Consider the following 11,922-nt stretch of genomic DNA (forward strand, 5'->3'; position numbering starts at 1 on the left):
TACTACCTGCCAAAGAGTTTTTATATTGTTTTAATTTCTCCAAGGAATTTGGATTATTTGGGGGGGGAACAGAAACAGACAGACGGACGCACGACTAACCTGTTCCTTAATTAGGGCTACCAATTCCTTAACTGAGAATCTCAGGTATTAAGACACTGACGTACTGGATTAATAGCATCTGTTTACCAACACTAGAAATACAAAATTTCTTAATAGCTGAGTCTTTGGCTCTCCCTTACCCCAAAAACAACCCAGACAAAGAAACTAGCCAAAGAAGCCAGAAAAATAGTCTTTTTCCAAACACACCTTAGTAGGTGTGAAGCTTTTCTCACCAGAAAGACAACTGACAATAGACAACCCCAGTATTCCAAAAAAAGCTGTTAAACAACTATCTAATACATATACATGAATTTGTCCTAATGCCAAAAAACAACCGCTAAAAAAAAAAAAGAGCAGACACCATTAATTTTATTAGCCTTAACTTACAAATCTGAGAGAATGGGCAGCTGAAAGCAGTGATTTATTTCTCAACTTCTTTGTTAACAAGTACGCCTAAAGGCTCCATTACAGTGGGGTTTTATTTATAAGAGCCACACAGAACATTAGTATGACAGTTCCTTATATAAACTGTTGCAAATTGCTTTTTAAAACATTCCCCACAAAATGCAGAAATATACCACCACAATACAAAACAGAAGAATGTATTTTGACCAGTAAGATATTACCAGGAGGTGAGAGAGAGAGGAATATTCTATGCATCCAGATGCAGTTTTACCACCCAGAACCACAGGCAGAGCGGAATTACAATTCGGTATCTCAGCTGCACAAAATGCTGCAAGCAGCATCATGAGCAAGAAGGTGGCCTGGTCTGTGACCAGCTGCCCTGTTCAGGACTTCGACAGCATCCGGTAATTACAGGTGAGACTGAAAAAATGTCTTTATGAAAAGTTATGGATGATCAGTGTGTCAGTGAGCTATATTTGAAATCTATCAGCTCTTGATGGCTAATTTTGTACTACATGAGTAAAGCAAGTTCTAATAACTCACTTGGGACTTCACTCCAGTACTTACAAGCTACGTGCTTTTCATATTCATAAAACAAAACTAATTGCCTTTCATGGATGAAATGTTCTAAGAATTTTTAATCCACGTCAGCTGCAAACTCTAAAAATCCATCCCCATATATTTAAAACTCCCCCTCCCACCCACTCACATAACATGTTTGCTGCAAACAAACTATAAGGCAAAGATAATCCGTCAGGCTCCTACATTAGTATTATTTATATTATTTAATTTTTTACAAGTTACTTCTAAAGTCAATTGCCCACATTCTCACACGCTTAAAATAAACTGAAAACACTAATTACATTTAGTGAGGGAAAAAAGTCAAAATCTTTCATTCCTACAAAAAAAGCAGTTACAAACGACTTTACTCCTTAGCTACAGCAGATTTTTAAGTAAATGTTCATACACGATAATTAAAATTTATTATGAATGAAACAACTCTTGCAGTAGACAATTCCATGTGCATATTCCCACGCCCAGCTCTCTTATATATCTACAACTACGAAGGTGAGAACTGTGTCCTCTGGAAAACCAGAATTATCCCACACGTAGAAGCAAACGAGACAGGGAGGAGCCTGCAGCTTTTGAGGGCTGACAGCTCACGTTTTTCTAGTGTGAAATGCTTCGGTTTGCTTTGCAATTTTCCAGCCTTCCCTCGCACTGCTCTACAAGATGACAGGAGGCCTGCGCAAGAGGCCGCAAGCTCCGATCCCATTCCAATTCTCCAAGGTCTCCGCGGCTCGAAGATCAGCGTCTGGAACACACTAAGTGTTTTCGCCACGGGGAGAGGGGAGAGCTGGCGCCTGTTCCAGTAGGTAACAGGAATCGCTTTTGCCAACGCTGCTGTCATTGAAGGGCTCTATTGCCAGCTGCCCCTTCCAACCAGCCAAGCTCGCTATGCCGGCAAAAGCTTAGCGGCTAAACACTTCCAAACGATCCTCTCAGGAAAGCCGAGTGCAAATCAGGCAATGCTAATAACGAGATACATGCGTGCAATTCCATCCTGTGCGGGCTGAGAAATGCAGATTTCTTGGCCTCTAATAACCCTATTAAAAATTCTGCTCCATTTCTACAGCCCTGTTTCTCATGTGTCACTGGCGTAGATAAGTCTGAAAAAGACTGGTAAATAGAAAATGTAAATACCGTAAGTTTAGATCAAGTATGCAAATGCCTATTTCTGAGACTGTCATTTTAATTTTCCCGTAAGTCCCCATTCACCAGCTTGTGTTATCAAGTCGAAAGACTTTGTAAAATCTTCAGGTCAGGAACTGTCCCAAAGCATTTCACATTCCACTGCAATCGCCTATAGGACACGATACTATTAGTGTAGCAAAATTAAAAACAATGTAAATGTATCAGGGGACTGCAGCATCCTTTTGGAAAATAACTATATTGGTCCTTGGACAGTTAAAATTCTAACTAGAACACAGATCTCGAGCATGGCTTACAAACAGTTTGGCTTATTTACCATATGGAGCAGGGAAGCAAATCCTGGCAAATGAAAGAGGCTGATCTAGGGCATTCTGGAAACTGCAGAGGATGGAGGGGAAGGGAACCTTCCCAGTGCGGACACATACGATCTTCTGGAACCTACAGAGAACCACCTCTCTGGTCTTTGCTGCTTACAGGTTGTTAAACAATCGCACAGGAGATGTCACAGGATACCAAATAACAACTAGAAAACCTACTTAAGCCTTTTTGGCAGTGTGACACCAATAGTGTCACTGCTCCTGCTTGGGCAATGAGCACCAGTGAAGGCACTAGCCTGGCCCTGCTCACTGGTGGCCAGTTGAGTGAGCGTCACCAGCTCCGGCTGAGGTTAGCCCGTCCTGGGAATTCCCTTATGTTCCTGGGTGAATCAAGACTTTCTCAACTTCTTTTGGGTTTTACGTTCACGCACACTGTGCACGTCCTTCCTCTCAGCCAAGCAGCAGCTTCCTAAGCAACCAACAGCAGTATAATGATGCCTTTTATGAAAGAGTGCCCTTTAGGGGTGCAAAACTCGCCTAAGCGAGGCTGCACCATTTCATCTCCCTCCTGGTGAACATCAAGGGCCTGGAGGTGCTTCTGCAAGCCAGCATGAAAACTGAGGTTTGCTTTAAGGGATGCTACATGTGGAATACCTCATTAGCCGCAGCAAGACTCAGGGCCAATAGTCTTTAAGGAACCTGGTTGGAAGAGGGATTTTTCATTATTCACTGGTTATGCCAAGTCTGTGGCATAGATGGGGATTTTAAAGGCAGTTTTAATTATAGTAGGTAAAACCCACACATGATCAAGCTGCAGTGTCAGAAAACCACCAGAACTGAACACTGACCCATTTGGGTTGTTTGCTGAACTTTAATCACTTTCCAAGTCTGACAGCTGCTCAAACTTAATTGCTCATTATGCTTGTAAATAAAAACTGATCTCACTCTCTGATTAGCCAACCATCTTATAGTTGCCATAACAACTTCTTGTCTAATAAGTGATTTCAGATTTACCATTATTTGTACTAGCAGAAAATTTCACAAAGGTCTGAGATCGCTCTTTTCACTAAAATACCCTTCTAATTAGAAGAACCGAAAAATCAGCACAGAAAGGGCAGCTCAAAGATAATGAAAAAACAAGCTATTTACTACAACAGCTCAGACATGAGATAAGGGTACCCCAAACCCAAATATATGCTGGATCCTGCTTAACCCCCACCTTTCGCTATCAATCATCTTATTATCATACCTATATCCCATAACAACTGCTCAGAAAAATACTAGACAGCGTTCAGGTCACAATTACTGGTCACAACGTGAACACTGATTTCAAGATTCACTCCAGATTAAATATTCCAATAAAGTTTGCATATTTTTCTCTCCTAAGCTTAAATTAGGAACCCAATTAACTGGTTACATTCCTTAATACCCTGTTAAGGAGCGCTTTTTGGTGAACACAGGAGTTCAGATTCTCGACAGCTTCATATAAACAAGGGAAAAATGTTTGTAGTGAGCCCAACAGATGTCCATTGCATCAACTGCAATGAAAGATGTTTTGGAGGAAGAGCTACAATATAGTATCTCACCTCCGGATCACCTCAGTCAAAAACTTATTTCAGGCTTGACCTTTTGGGCAAAATTACTAATTAAAACCTTGCAGAGGTCTGGAAAAAAAATAACCTGTCTTTAGTAAGTATTTGGTTATCACAGCTTAGTAAAATGCCTTTATTAAGCATACAAATGTATTTGTTAGTCTGAGAAGACAAAGTGATGTGGAGCTATGAAATGCCACTAGCCTGTGGGGCTAGTACAGCATAAAGATCTTCCAAAATTTGCTGGCAAAGATGCTCAAGCTTGCTATTTATTTAATCTGTTCAAGGTAGCTTTTTGTGTGTATAGGCAAAGGAGGATGCCCTTTTCCTTCCAAAAGCAAAATAAATGCAGAAAGCTATAACTGAGACAAAACTAAAGTTAAAAAAAAACCCTCAGGAAATACCAGATTTTAAAAATGGATTTTTTTTCTGCATTTACTCAGCTATGGAAGAAATGTGAATTTTTTGTTATTTGGGTCAAATACAAAGCTGGTCACAGTTCTTGCAGTAGATGTATCCCATAAAAATACAGAGGATGTGACATGTTCAAGTTAACAATATCTTCAACATTCCTGACCACATCTGAGATGTAATAAAAGTCTTTCTTGCCTTAAGACCAAGAAACCAATGCTCTGCAAACTTCTTGGGGTTCAAACACAGTTTATAACACCAATCTGGGCCTTTACTTTGTGTACATTTTCTTTCATCTGAATTTGAACAAAGAATTTCTTCCCGAAGTAATCTAACCCAGAAGGCTTCTGAGGACCAGCTGGGGAACAGACTGGCTTACTCTCAAAGAATAAGCAGGCTTACGAACTAAGCAAACTGTTCAACAGGTTTCTTCTGAATATCTTCTCATTTTTGAGTCTCCTGATGCTCTCTGAGACTACGTTGCAAACATTGAGCTGCCAAAGGGTTTCTGTGAACCGAGATATACAGAAGCACGGGTAAATAGTCTATATATAGCCATGCCAGGAATTGTGCTAACAGAGTGTATACACACACAGACTTCTTTTTTCTTCCCTAATCCTTGATTACTACATCATGGGGCCTGCCTTATAATTCTGGCAGGTACAGAACAATCAGAGAGCATACATTTAAATTTAAAGACACTGATGCCAACAACAGACTGGCTGAATTTATTTGCACCTCCCCTTCTTGAGCAACGGGGAAAGTACCCACAGATTGGAAGACCTGTTTACTTGTAGCAAAGGACCTGCTCCTAAGGGAAGAGGGACCAGGCTGTAGCAAAGCCTTTAGATCAGCATCTTTTGTGCTCAAGAATCATCAGTTTTAAAAGATACCTTTCGCACTGACGATAACTGAAACAAATGAGTGAAACAATGCTGAACTGTCAGCAGACTGACTAAGCAAACACAGAAGATAAGGCCTATCTATACTAGATAGGATTTTTATATTCAGCAACAAGTTTCTTTTATGTAGAAACCCAGTAATTCCCCAGGTAGATGCAAATGACAAAGCTGAAAACTAGTTCTGGATGATCTGTGCAGACTCATCATACGGGGAAAAACTGTTATGCAGGCTGGCCTTTTGGGCCACTTTCTAACTTCTCAGGGCTCATACAACTCTTCTTTCTCCCCTGTGTTCTCCAAACATTTATGCTTTTTTATCACCGATACATTCACAGATTTTTAAACCAAAACACAAAGCGTGAAATTATCTACCCATAGTAAAATATGAAATATGAGACAAGGAAAGAGACTGCCAGGCCAAGCTTGAAGAGCACCAGCCCTGCAGGTACCACGCAGTTTCCTTCCCCACGAAGGATCATGTCACCAAAATTTCTGCAACTGCTGTGGTTCTTCCATTGACCGTTATCACTGAGGATACTACCAGATGCCTTGATCACCTTCGAAGAGTGCTTAATTAAAAATCCAATGTGGTTTACAAAATCAAAGGAAAGTCTGACCAGTTTAAAACTGGTTTTAAATCAACTAAGGAAAACACACAATACCTCATTTTTTGATGAAAATTGTTTTGGGTGAAATACGAAATCAGCTGGAAGGGTCTGTGGGGATCTTCTATGTTTTTAGTCAAGCGTATTTTAAATATGCAGTTTAGAAAATCTGCCGGGTACACGAACAGAGCAGTATCAAACTGGGAACGAGCTGTCCTCACACTGCAACCTCTCACTTATAGATTATATTAGAAGCATATGGAATATACATTTAAGCATCCTGTGCTGGAAGAGATAAAACTGCATTACTCAAAAATACATGCTATAATACCTTCATGAACTACAATCTGCTTTTGTGCCTATAAAATAAATCCAGTCTTAGAAACCTAGTATTAAATGGTATTATACTAATTATCCAGCTTCACACATGTATGTAAGTTTCTCGAAGTTGCCAGATTCATGACTCAGTATTTATTTGCTCCCTTAAAAGCAAAGATATCCATTTTCATATTTCATGGAGATTTTCCTTACAACATAATCCATTGTGATGAAGTGAAAGCAGATCCAAATAATCTTATAAAACTAAAAGCACTTTATCAGACTCTCTTTTGCTTGACTAGCACAATTCTACATGAACAGTGGGGGGCTGGATTTTTAACAGCTGACCAGCTACACGAGTACTTATAAAAGTACTTAAACTCTGAGGAGAGGAGTTCTTGTGCCCTCTTCATTGCAGGCAAAGACAAAATTCATCTTTTTGATACAGAATATGCTGTGGGCATCCGATAGCAAGAAAAGTTACTGCTATCTTGTACTGAGAAAAGCTTCCCTTAGAACAGGGCACAAGACTTCAGCGGTTATGGGTAAATGCAAAGGCCTTTTTATTTTATTACAATGCAATGAATGAAACGAGAGATGATTCAAACCCCAATAGCATGCTGCAAACACGTCATTTTATTGGTACCAGATCCTAAGGTTACGGTGTGCACTTTAAACGCTGACTTCTGGCATTGAGAAAAGGCATTTCTGTAAAAAAATGTTTTCCTTACAGCACAGCAAAGTAGTAAGGTTACTCCAAAGGGAACTTAGGCAAATTGTGTATGTGGACAAGAAAGCCTGGGTTAATTCCTCCTGCAGGATTACCACGGGCTGCTCACTGTAATACATCTCTCTATTCTTGCACGTAGCCATCAACTCATTTATTTAGGAACCTTTTTTTTTTTTCCTAAGACTCATAAAAATCTTAAGATATGAGAAATCTGAAGAAAGGTCTTAAGTGCTTCTTTATGGAGAGGAAAAAAAGAGGGGGGAACAAAACAGCAGCTCTGGAAACAGACCCTGTCCACCATATTTATTATCATTTTAACAGCCTTGAATGGGAACTGCAAGTGCTTTGATAAAAATCAATTGAAAAGCTGTCTGCCTCACTGTTGCTTCAATAAAGTGCCTCTGTATCTTTTGCTGAAACCCTGTTTTTGCAGCCTCCTTAAACAATACTCTGCATTAAATCACCGCACTGTGCCTCCTCTGAAAACAGACTCCAAGGCAAGCACCCAGACCAGCACCCCTCATTCAAACTCCTCTTCATCAATGGGGACCAGGGATGTAAACCAGCATCGCCTCATCAACACCCCCAGTTATACAGGATACCTTAATTTCTACTGTATTGTTAAAAATTAACTTTCAGGGCTCTGTGCGTTTAACTCAGGTGTTGGACCTCTCTCTCTGGAAGTCTTTGGCTCAGAATCAAGCAGATTTCAGGCTGTGGCAAGAATGGCTGACTTCAGCAGTACACAAAGCCCTGACCAGAGCCCTTACCAAAACAGACCCTGACGCTCCCATCCATCACCCCATGAGGAGCCCATTTCACACATCGCTGCCCCAACTCAGCCCTTTGCACCTGAGGGAGCCAGGGGTGGGGTGGGGTGGAGGGGCAGCAAAAAGACTTGGTTTGGATTCAAACAAATAAACACTCTCCTGAAGCCTTTGCAAAGTCTCCAGAGTGAAAACCAAAAATACTACAAAATGTTAACTGGTTTTACTGTGTTCTCACGTGTAAGCCATATGGCCTATATCAAATAAGCAGAATGAGCAAAAAAAAAAAGTCACCAGTACTCCGCATTCTTGTAATTCAATCAGCTTGAATCATCCAAGATGTTTTCGCTAACCTACGGTAAGGGTATTTGTTCTAATAACCTTGAATAGAGTGGTGACACTTTAAAGATGGCTCCCTTGAACAAAGAAAGATAAAAACGCATTTTATGGCAGGATGTTGAATCTCAAGGCAAATTCCTGCTACTGCAAATTGCAGCTTTTTCCCCATGTCAGCCCCTCTCCTGATAGCAAGCAGTCTGTCTTCACCGTTTTACTACACATCTTCCTGTACTACTCCTCACTGGTCAGGAGTATTCTTCAAAATAGTCCTCCTCTAAGGATCCAGTCTATTGCATTTACAGTATTAACTGGAAAAAATAAACAGTTCAGTTGTAAGAACTGGGCCAACACCCAATGCCACAGAGGATCTGGTCTGTCCCAACATACATGGCAGCCTGCGAAACCCAGAGCACTCAATTCCACCCTCTAGACTCCTTTGCTTTCCACCCCTCCAGCTTTCACAAAGACTTTCTCTAGGGCTGGTGGCACTTCTTCTAAGTCCTGTGGGATGCTGAAAAGCATCGTTTGCTCACAAAGCCTTTGGGAAGCAACGGATTCTGCCACACAATCCTGGATGAGATTTTTAGCTTACATGTAAAATGATGCTATTACCTACCTCCCTTCACTGCAACTTCCAGGTGAAAAGCAATATGTATCAGGCAAAACAGATTTTAATTGCAGGAATCTCCACAGCAGCTGACTGCCTTCCACACAACAGCCCTGTCAAAAACCACACCCTCAACCCCTCTGCTCGGGAGAGGACCTTGCTAGAGACATATGGACAGTTCAGTGCCCACGGGTCAATTGAAGTATTAAAGAAAAATTAAGTGAGGTTTGTAATTAGTAGCCATGGTGATGGCTTATACAGTTCCTGTTATGCCACCACTGGCAACTAAATAGAGGCTACCATATAAGCCAGTCAAAAAATCAGGTAGCTTTCAGCGATAAGGAACCTGGCTGCCATTTAAACTGGCACTTTAGATGCAGGAGACTCTATCCATCTCCATTACAAATCCTCTGAGCTCATCCTAGCATTACTTTCCCACATTAAGCAAAAGAGTTAACATAAAAAGCCTGTCTAGCTTCAGACATTACCCAGCTAAAGAGAAGGAGAAAAGAGAAAATCCCTTGTATTACCTCTCTCTCAGCTCTCCCCAAACCTTCTCTGACATCTTTGTTCTTTCAGACCTGGCATTTATCTGAAGACATTGTCTAGCCCTAATTAAATCTTCATGTGAACCACTGCTACTTCCTGGCAGAGAACATGCATTCTTGGTGTGCTGATGGACCTACATAATTTTCTGCACTTCTTCCTTATGGTGAGTGTTAGGCCTTGCTTGAAAACATCACAACTGTGTTCAACACAATATGTTTAAACAGAAATACAAAATTATTCAGTTTCTTTTAAAGAATGAAAAGAAACATAAGTGAAAATTACATTCCACAAGCTCATTGAAAAAAAACTGTGGAAACACTGGGCAAATAGCACCGTCTGAGAACAAGGCATGCTTTTGTTTTACTGTTGTCTCGGAAAGGGATAACTGGCAGTGATAGGAGAAGCAGAAAAATTTTTCTTCCAAAATAAAATCTGCAGCTATCTCCTCTCCTTGGGGATGAAAAAACACTCTTAAAAGTGCAGCTGAATTTTGTATTACAGGAAGTTGCATTATAAGCCCCTCACACACACCTAACCTTATCTGATGAAAGCAGCTCCTTCAGAGCATTGTGTTTGAAGCCTCTAAATTGGCAGCGATTGCTCATTCAAAGGGAACAAGGGGACGTAAGAGCTATGAAAATCTTTGCACTCCAGAGTCAGAACAGCAGAAGGCTAGAAAAGCAGATTTTACTGCTTTACCCCCCCCCCCCCAACAATTCTTAAGTCTTAAGGAAACCCCTTTAAACCACTTCCTGATGCTAAAAGAAACTGACAACAAATAGATGAGAAATTATTGCCTTCCCTTAACAACGCTCATTGTCAAAGGCTTGTCCAAGCAGCAAAGCAGGCAGCTGTCCTGGCAGATGTGGTCAGATGGCCAAACACAACAAAGCAAATTCACTTTAAAATCACGTTTAACTTTCACTGTTATTATTATTATCCTCCAACTCTCGGCACTTCTCTCCCTAAGCAGAAGAAATAAACACCCCAGATGGCTAAAGAAAAACAGCAAGCTATACATATGCTCCATATAGTCTGACAAAGCAAGAGTTCGGCCATTTTCAAAGCACAGTGCGAGACTTACCCATTTAAGGGCCTTTTACCTCTACAAGGGGGTGTCTCTGCACATGTGGGTGAGGAGACTACTATAAAAGAACTTCTGGGGTTTGAGGCCATGACCGAGTACTCTGCAAATATTTTTCATTTTAATTTCTAAAGGCACAAATCTTCCATCATCCCATAAATTAATGTAAAATAGCTATAGACTAGACTATACGTAGCTATACGTTATACTATATATAACCCTTAAATAAGGCATCAGAATTACTGCTGCTTATGAAAAAAATCAAGGAAACTAAGAGTGTGGTTTCACTGGAGAGGGACGCTAGCACAAGTATATTCAACTGAGTATCGCCTTGGCTTCTGGGACCATACGCCATGGTCCCCACACTGCAGGAACCTCAGCCAGTCTGTTTTTCTTTCCCACCGCAATGCGAGAGATCTTGTATTTCTTCAGGGCCCAACAGAAGAACGTGGAAGGCAATGACAGCCCACCCAACTGTGGGTAAGTTATCAAACTCTGCAGAAGTGGTGCCCAGGCTTTCTCCTGTGGCCCTGGCCACCCACACCAAAACCAGACTTGCCACAGTTGAGAGCGAACACATCTGTGGGAGGGAGAGAGCAGACACAGCAACCCACACAGACCTTGGCTAGCCACGCAGTGAAAGCACTCTCAAAATAACCTGTCTAATGTCACCAAAGCATTAGCAAAACCACAATTCAAGCTCCAGGCTGAAAATGGAGCACGTACTTGTATCTCTAGACCACATCACTGTCCCTGCATATGCACAGTCCAGGGAGGTTTCAACGCTTTGGGAAAAAGGTGGCTGAACGACAGGGGTGCTCTGTACCAAGGTGCGCACATGCCAGAAAAGGAGCTGGGGGATCCAACAACTTTCCTTCATCCATCAACCATCTTGGAGTCTTTCCTTCCTCAAAGCAAACAGCCTTCCCAAAGCCACCACTACCCCACAGGCCTCTGCTGCCCACAGAGCCCTCCACAACCCACACTAACCCCCAGAGACCCCCCACTAAGGCCTACAGCACCCACAAACCCTGAAACACCACCACCACCTCCAGAGCTCCCACCAACCCAAGATCCCTGCTACCCCTTCCACCTCCCATACCTCCAGAGCTCCCCACTGGCCTCCACAGACGCCTCACCACCTCCAGAGCCCTCCATGAACCTCCAGAGACCCCCCACAACCCCTAAAGACCTCCACTAAACCCCGCGGGCCCTCACAGAACCCCCACAGCCTCCACAGCACCTCACCGACCCCCAGACCCTCCCGCTGCCTGGAGCCCCCCACCCCCTCCAGAGGCCCCGCTGGCTCCCGGGGCTCCCCCGGAGTCCCCGGGCCGCCTTACCGAGGCTCTGCCCCACCGGGGTGCTGAACGGGTTCCCCAGCAGAAACTCCATCTTGGGATGACAACAAACAGCGGCCCGGCGGCCCCCCCCTCCCCCACCCCGCCCTGACTGGCACCCGCACTCACCAACCGCAGCTCGCT

At 42.4% G+C, this 11,922-nt stretch overlaps 1 protein-coding gene across 1 annotated transcript in view; it reads right to left on the reverse strand.

Moving 5' to 3' along the window:
• TOM1L2 (target of myb1 like 2 membrane trafficking protein) overlaps window positions 1-11,872 on the reverse strand; it is a 52,533-nt gene extending 40,661 nt beyond the window's left edge. Inside the window, exon 1 of the mRNA XM_074158304.1 lies at window positions 11,782-11,872. Within this exon, the coding sequence (XP_074014405.1) occupies window positions 11,782-11,833 (52 nt within the window). The 5' untranslated portion in view covers window positions 11,834-11,872. The remainder of the gene's footprint in view (window positions 1-11,781) is intronic.
• Window positions 11,873-11,922: the final 50 nt, after the last annotated feature.

The sequence above is a fragment of the Numenius arquata genome, chromosome 14, assembly GCF_964106895.1.
Source record: "Numenius arquata chromosome 14, bNumArq3.hap1.1, whole genome shotgun sequence".
Classification (NCBI taxonomy): Eukaryota; Metazoa; Chordata; class Aves; order Charadriiformes; family Scolopacidae; genus Numenius; species Numenius arquata.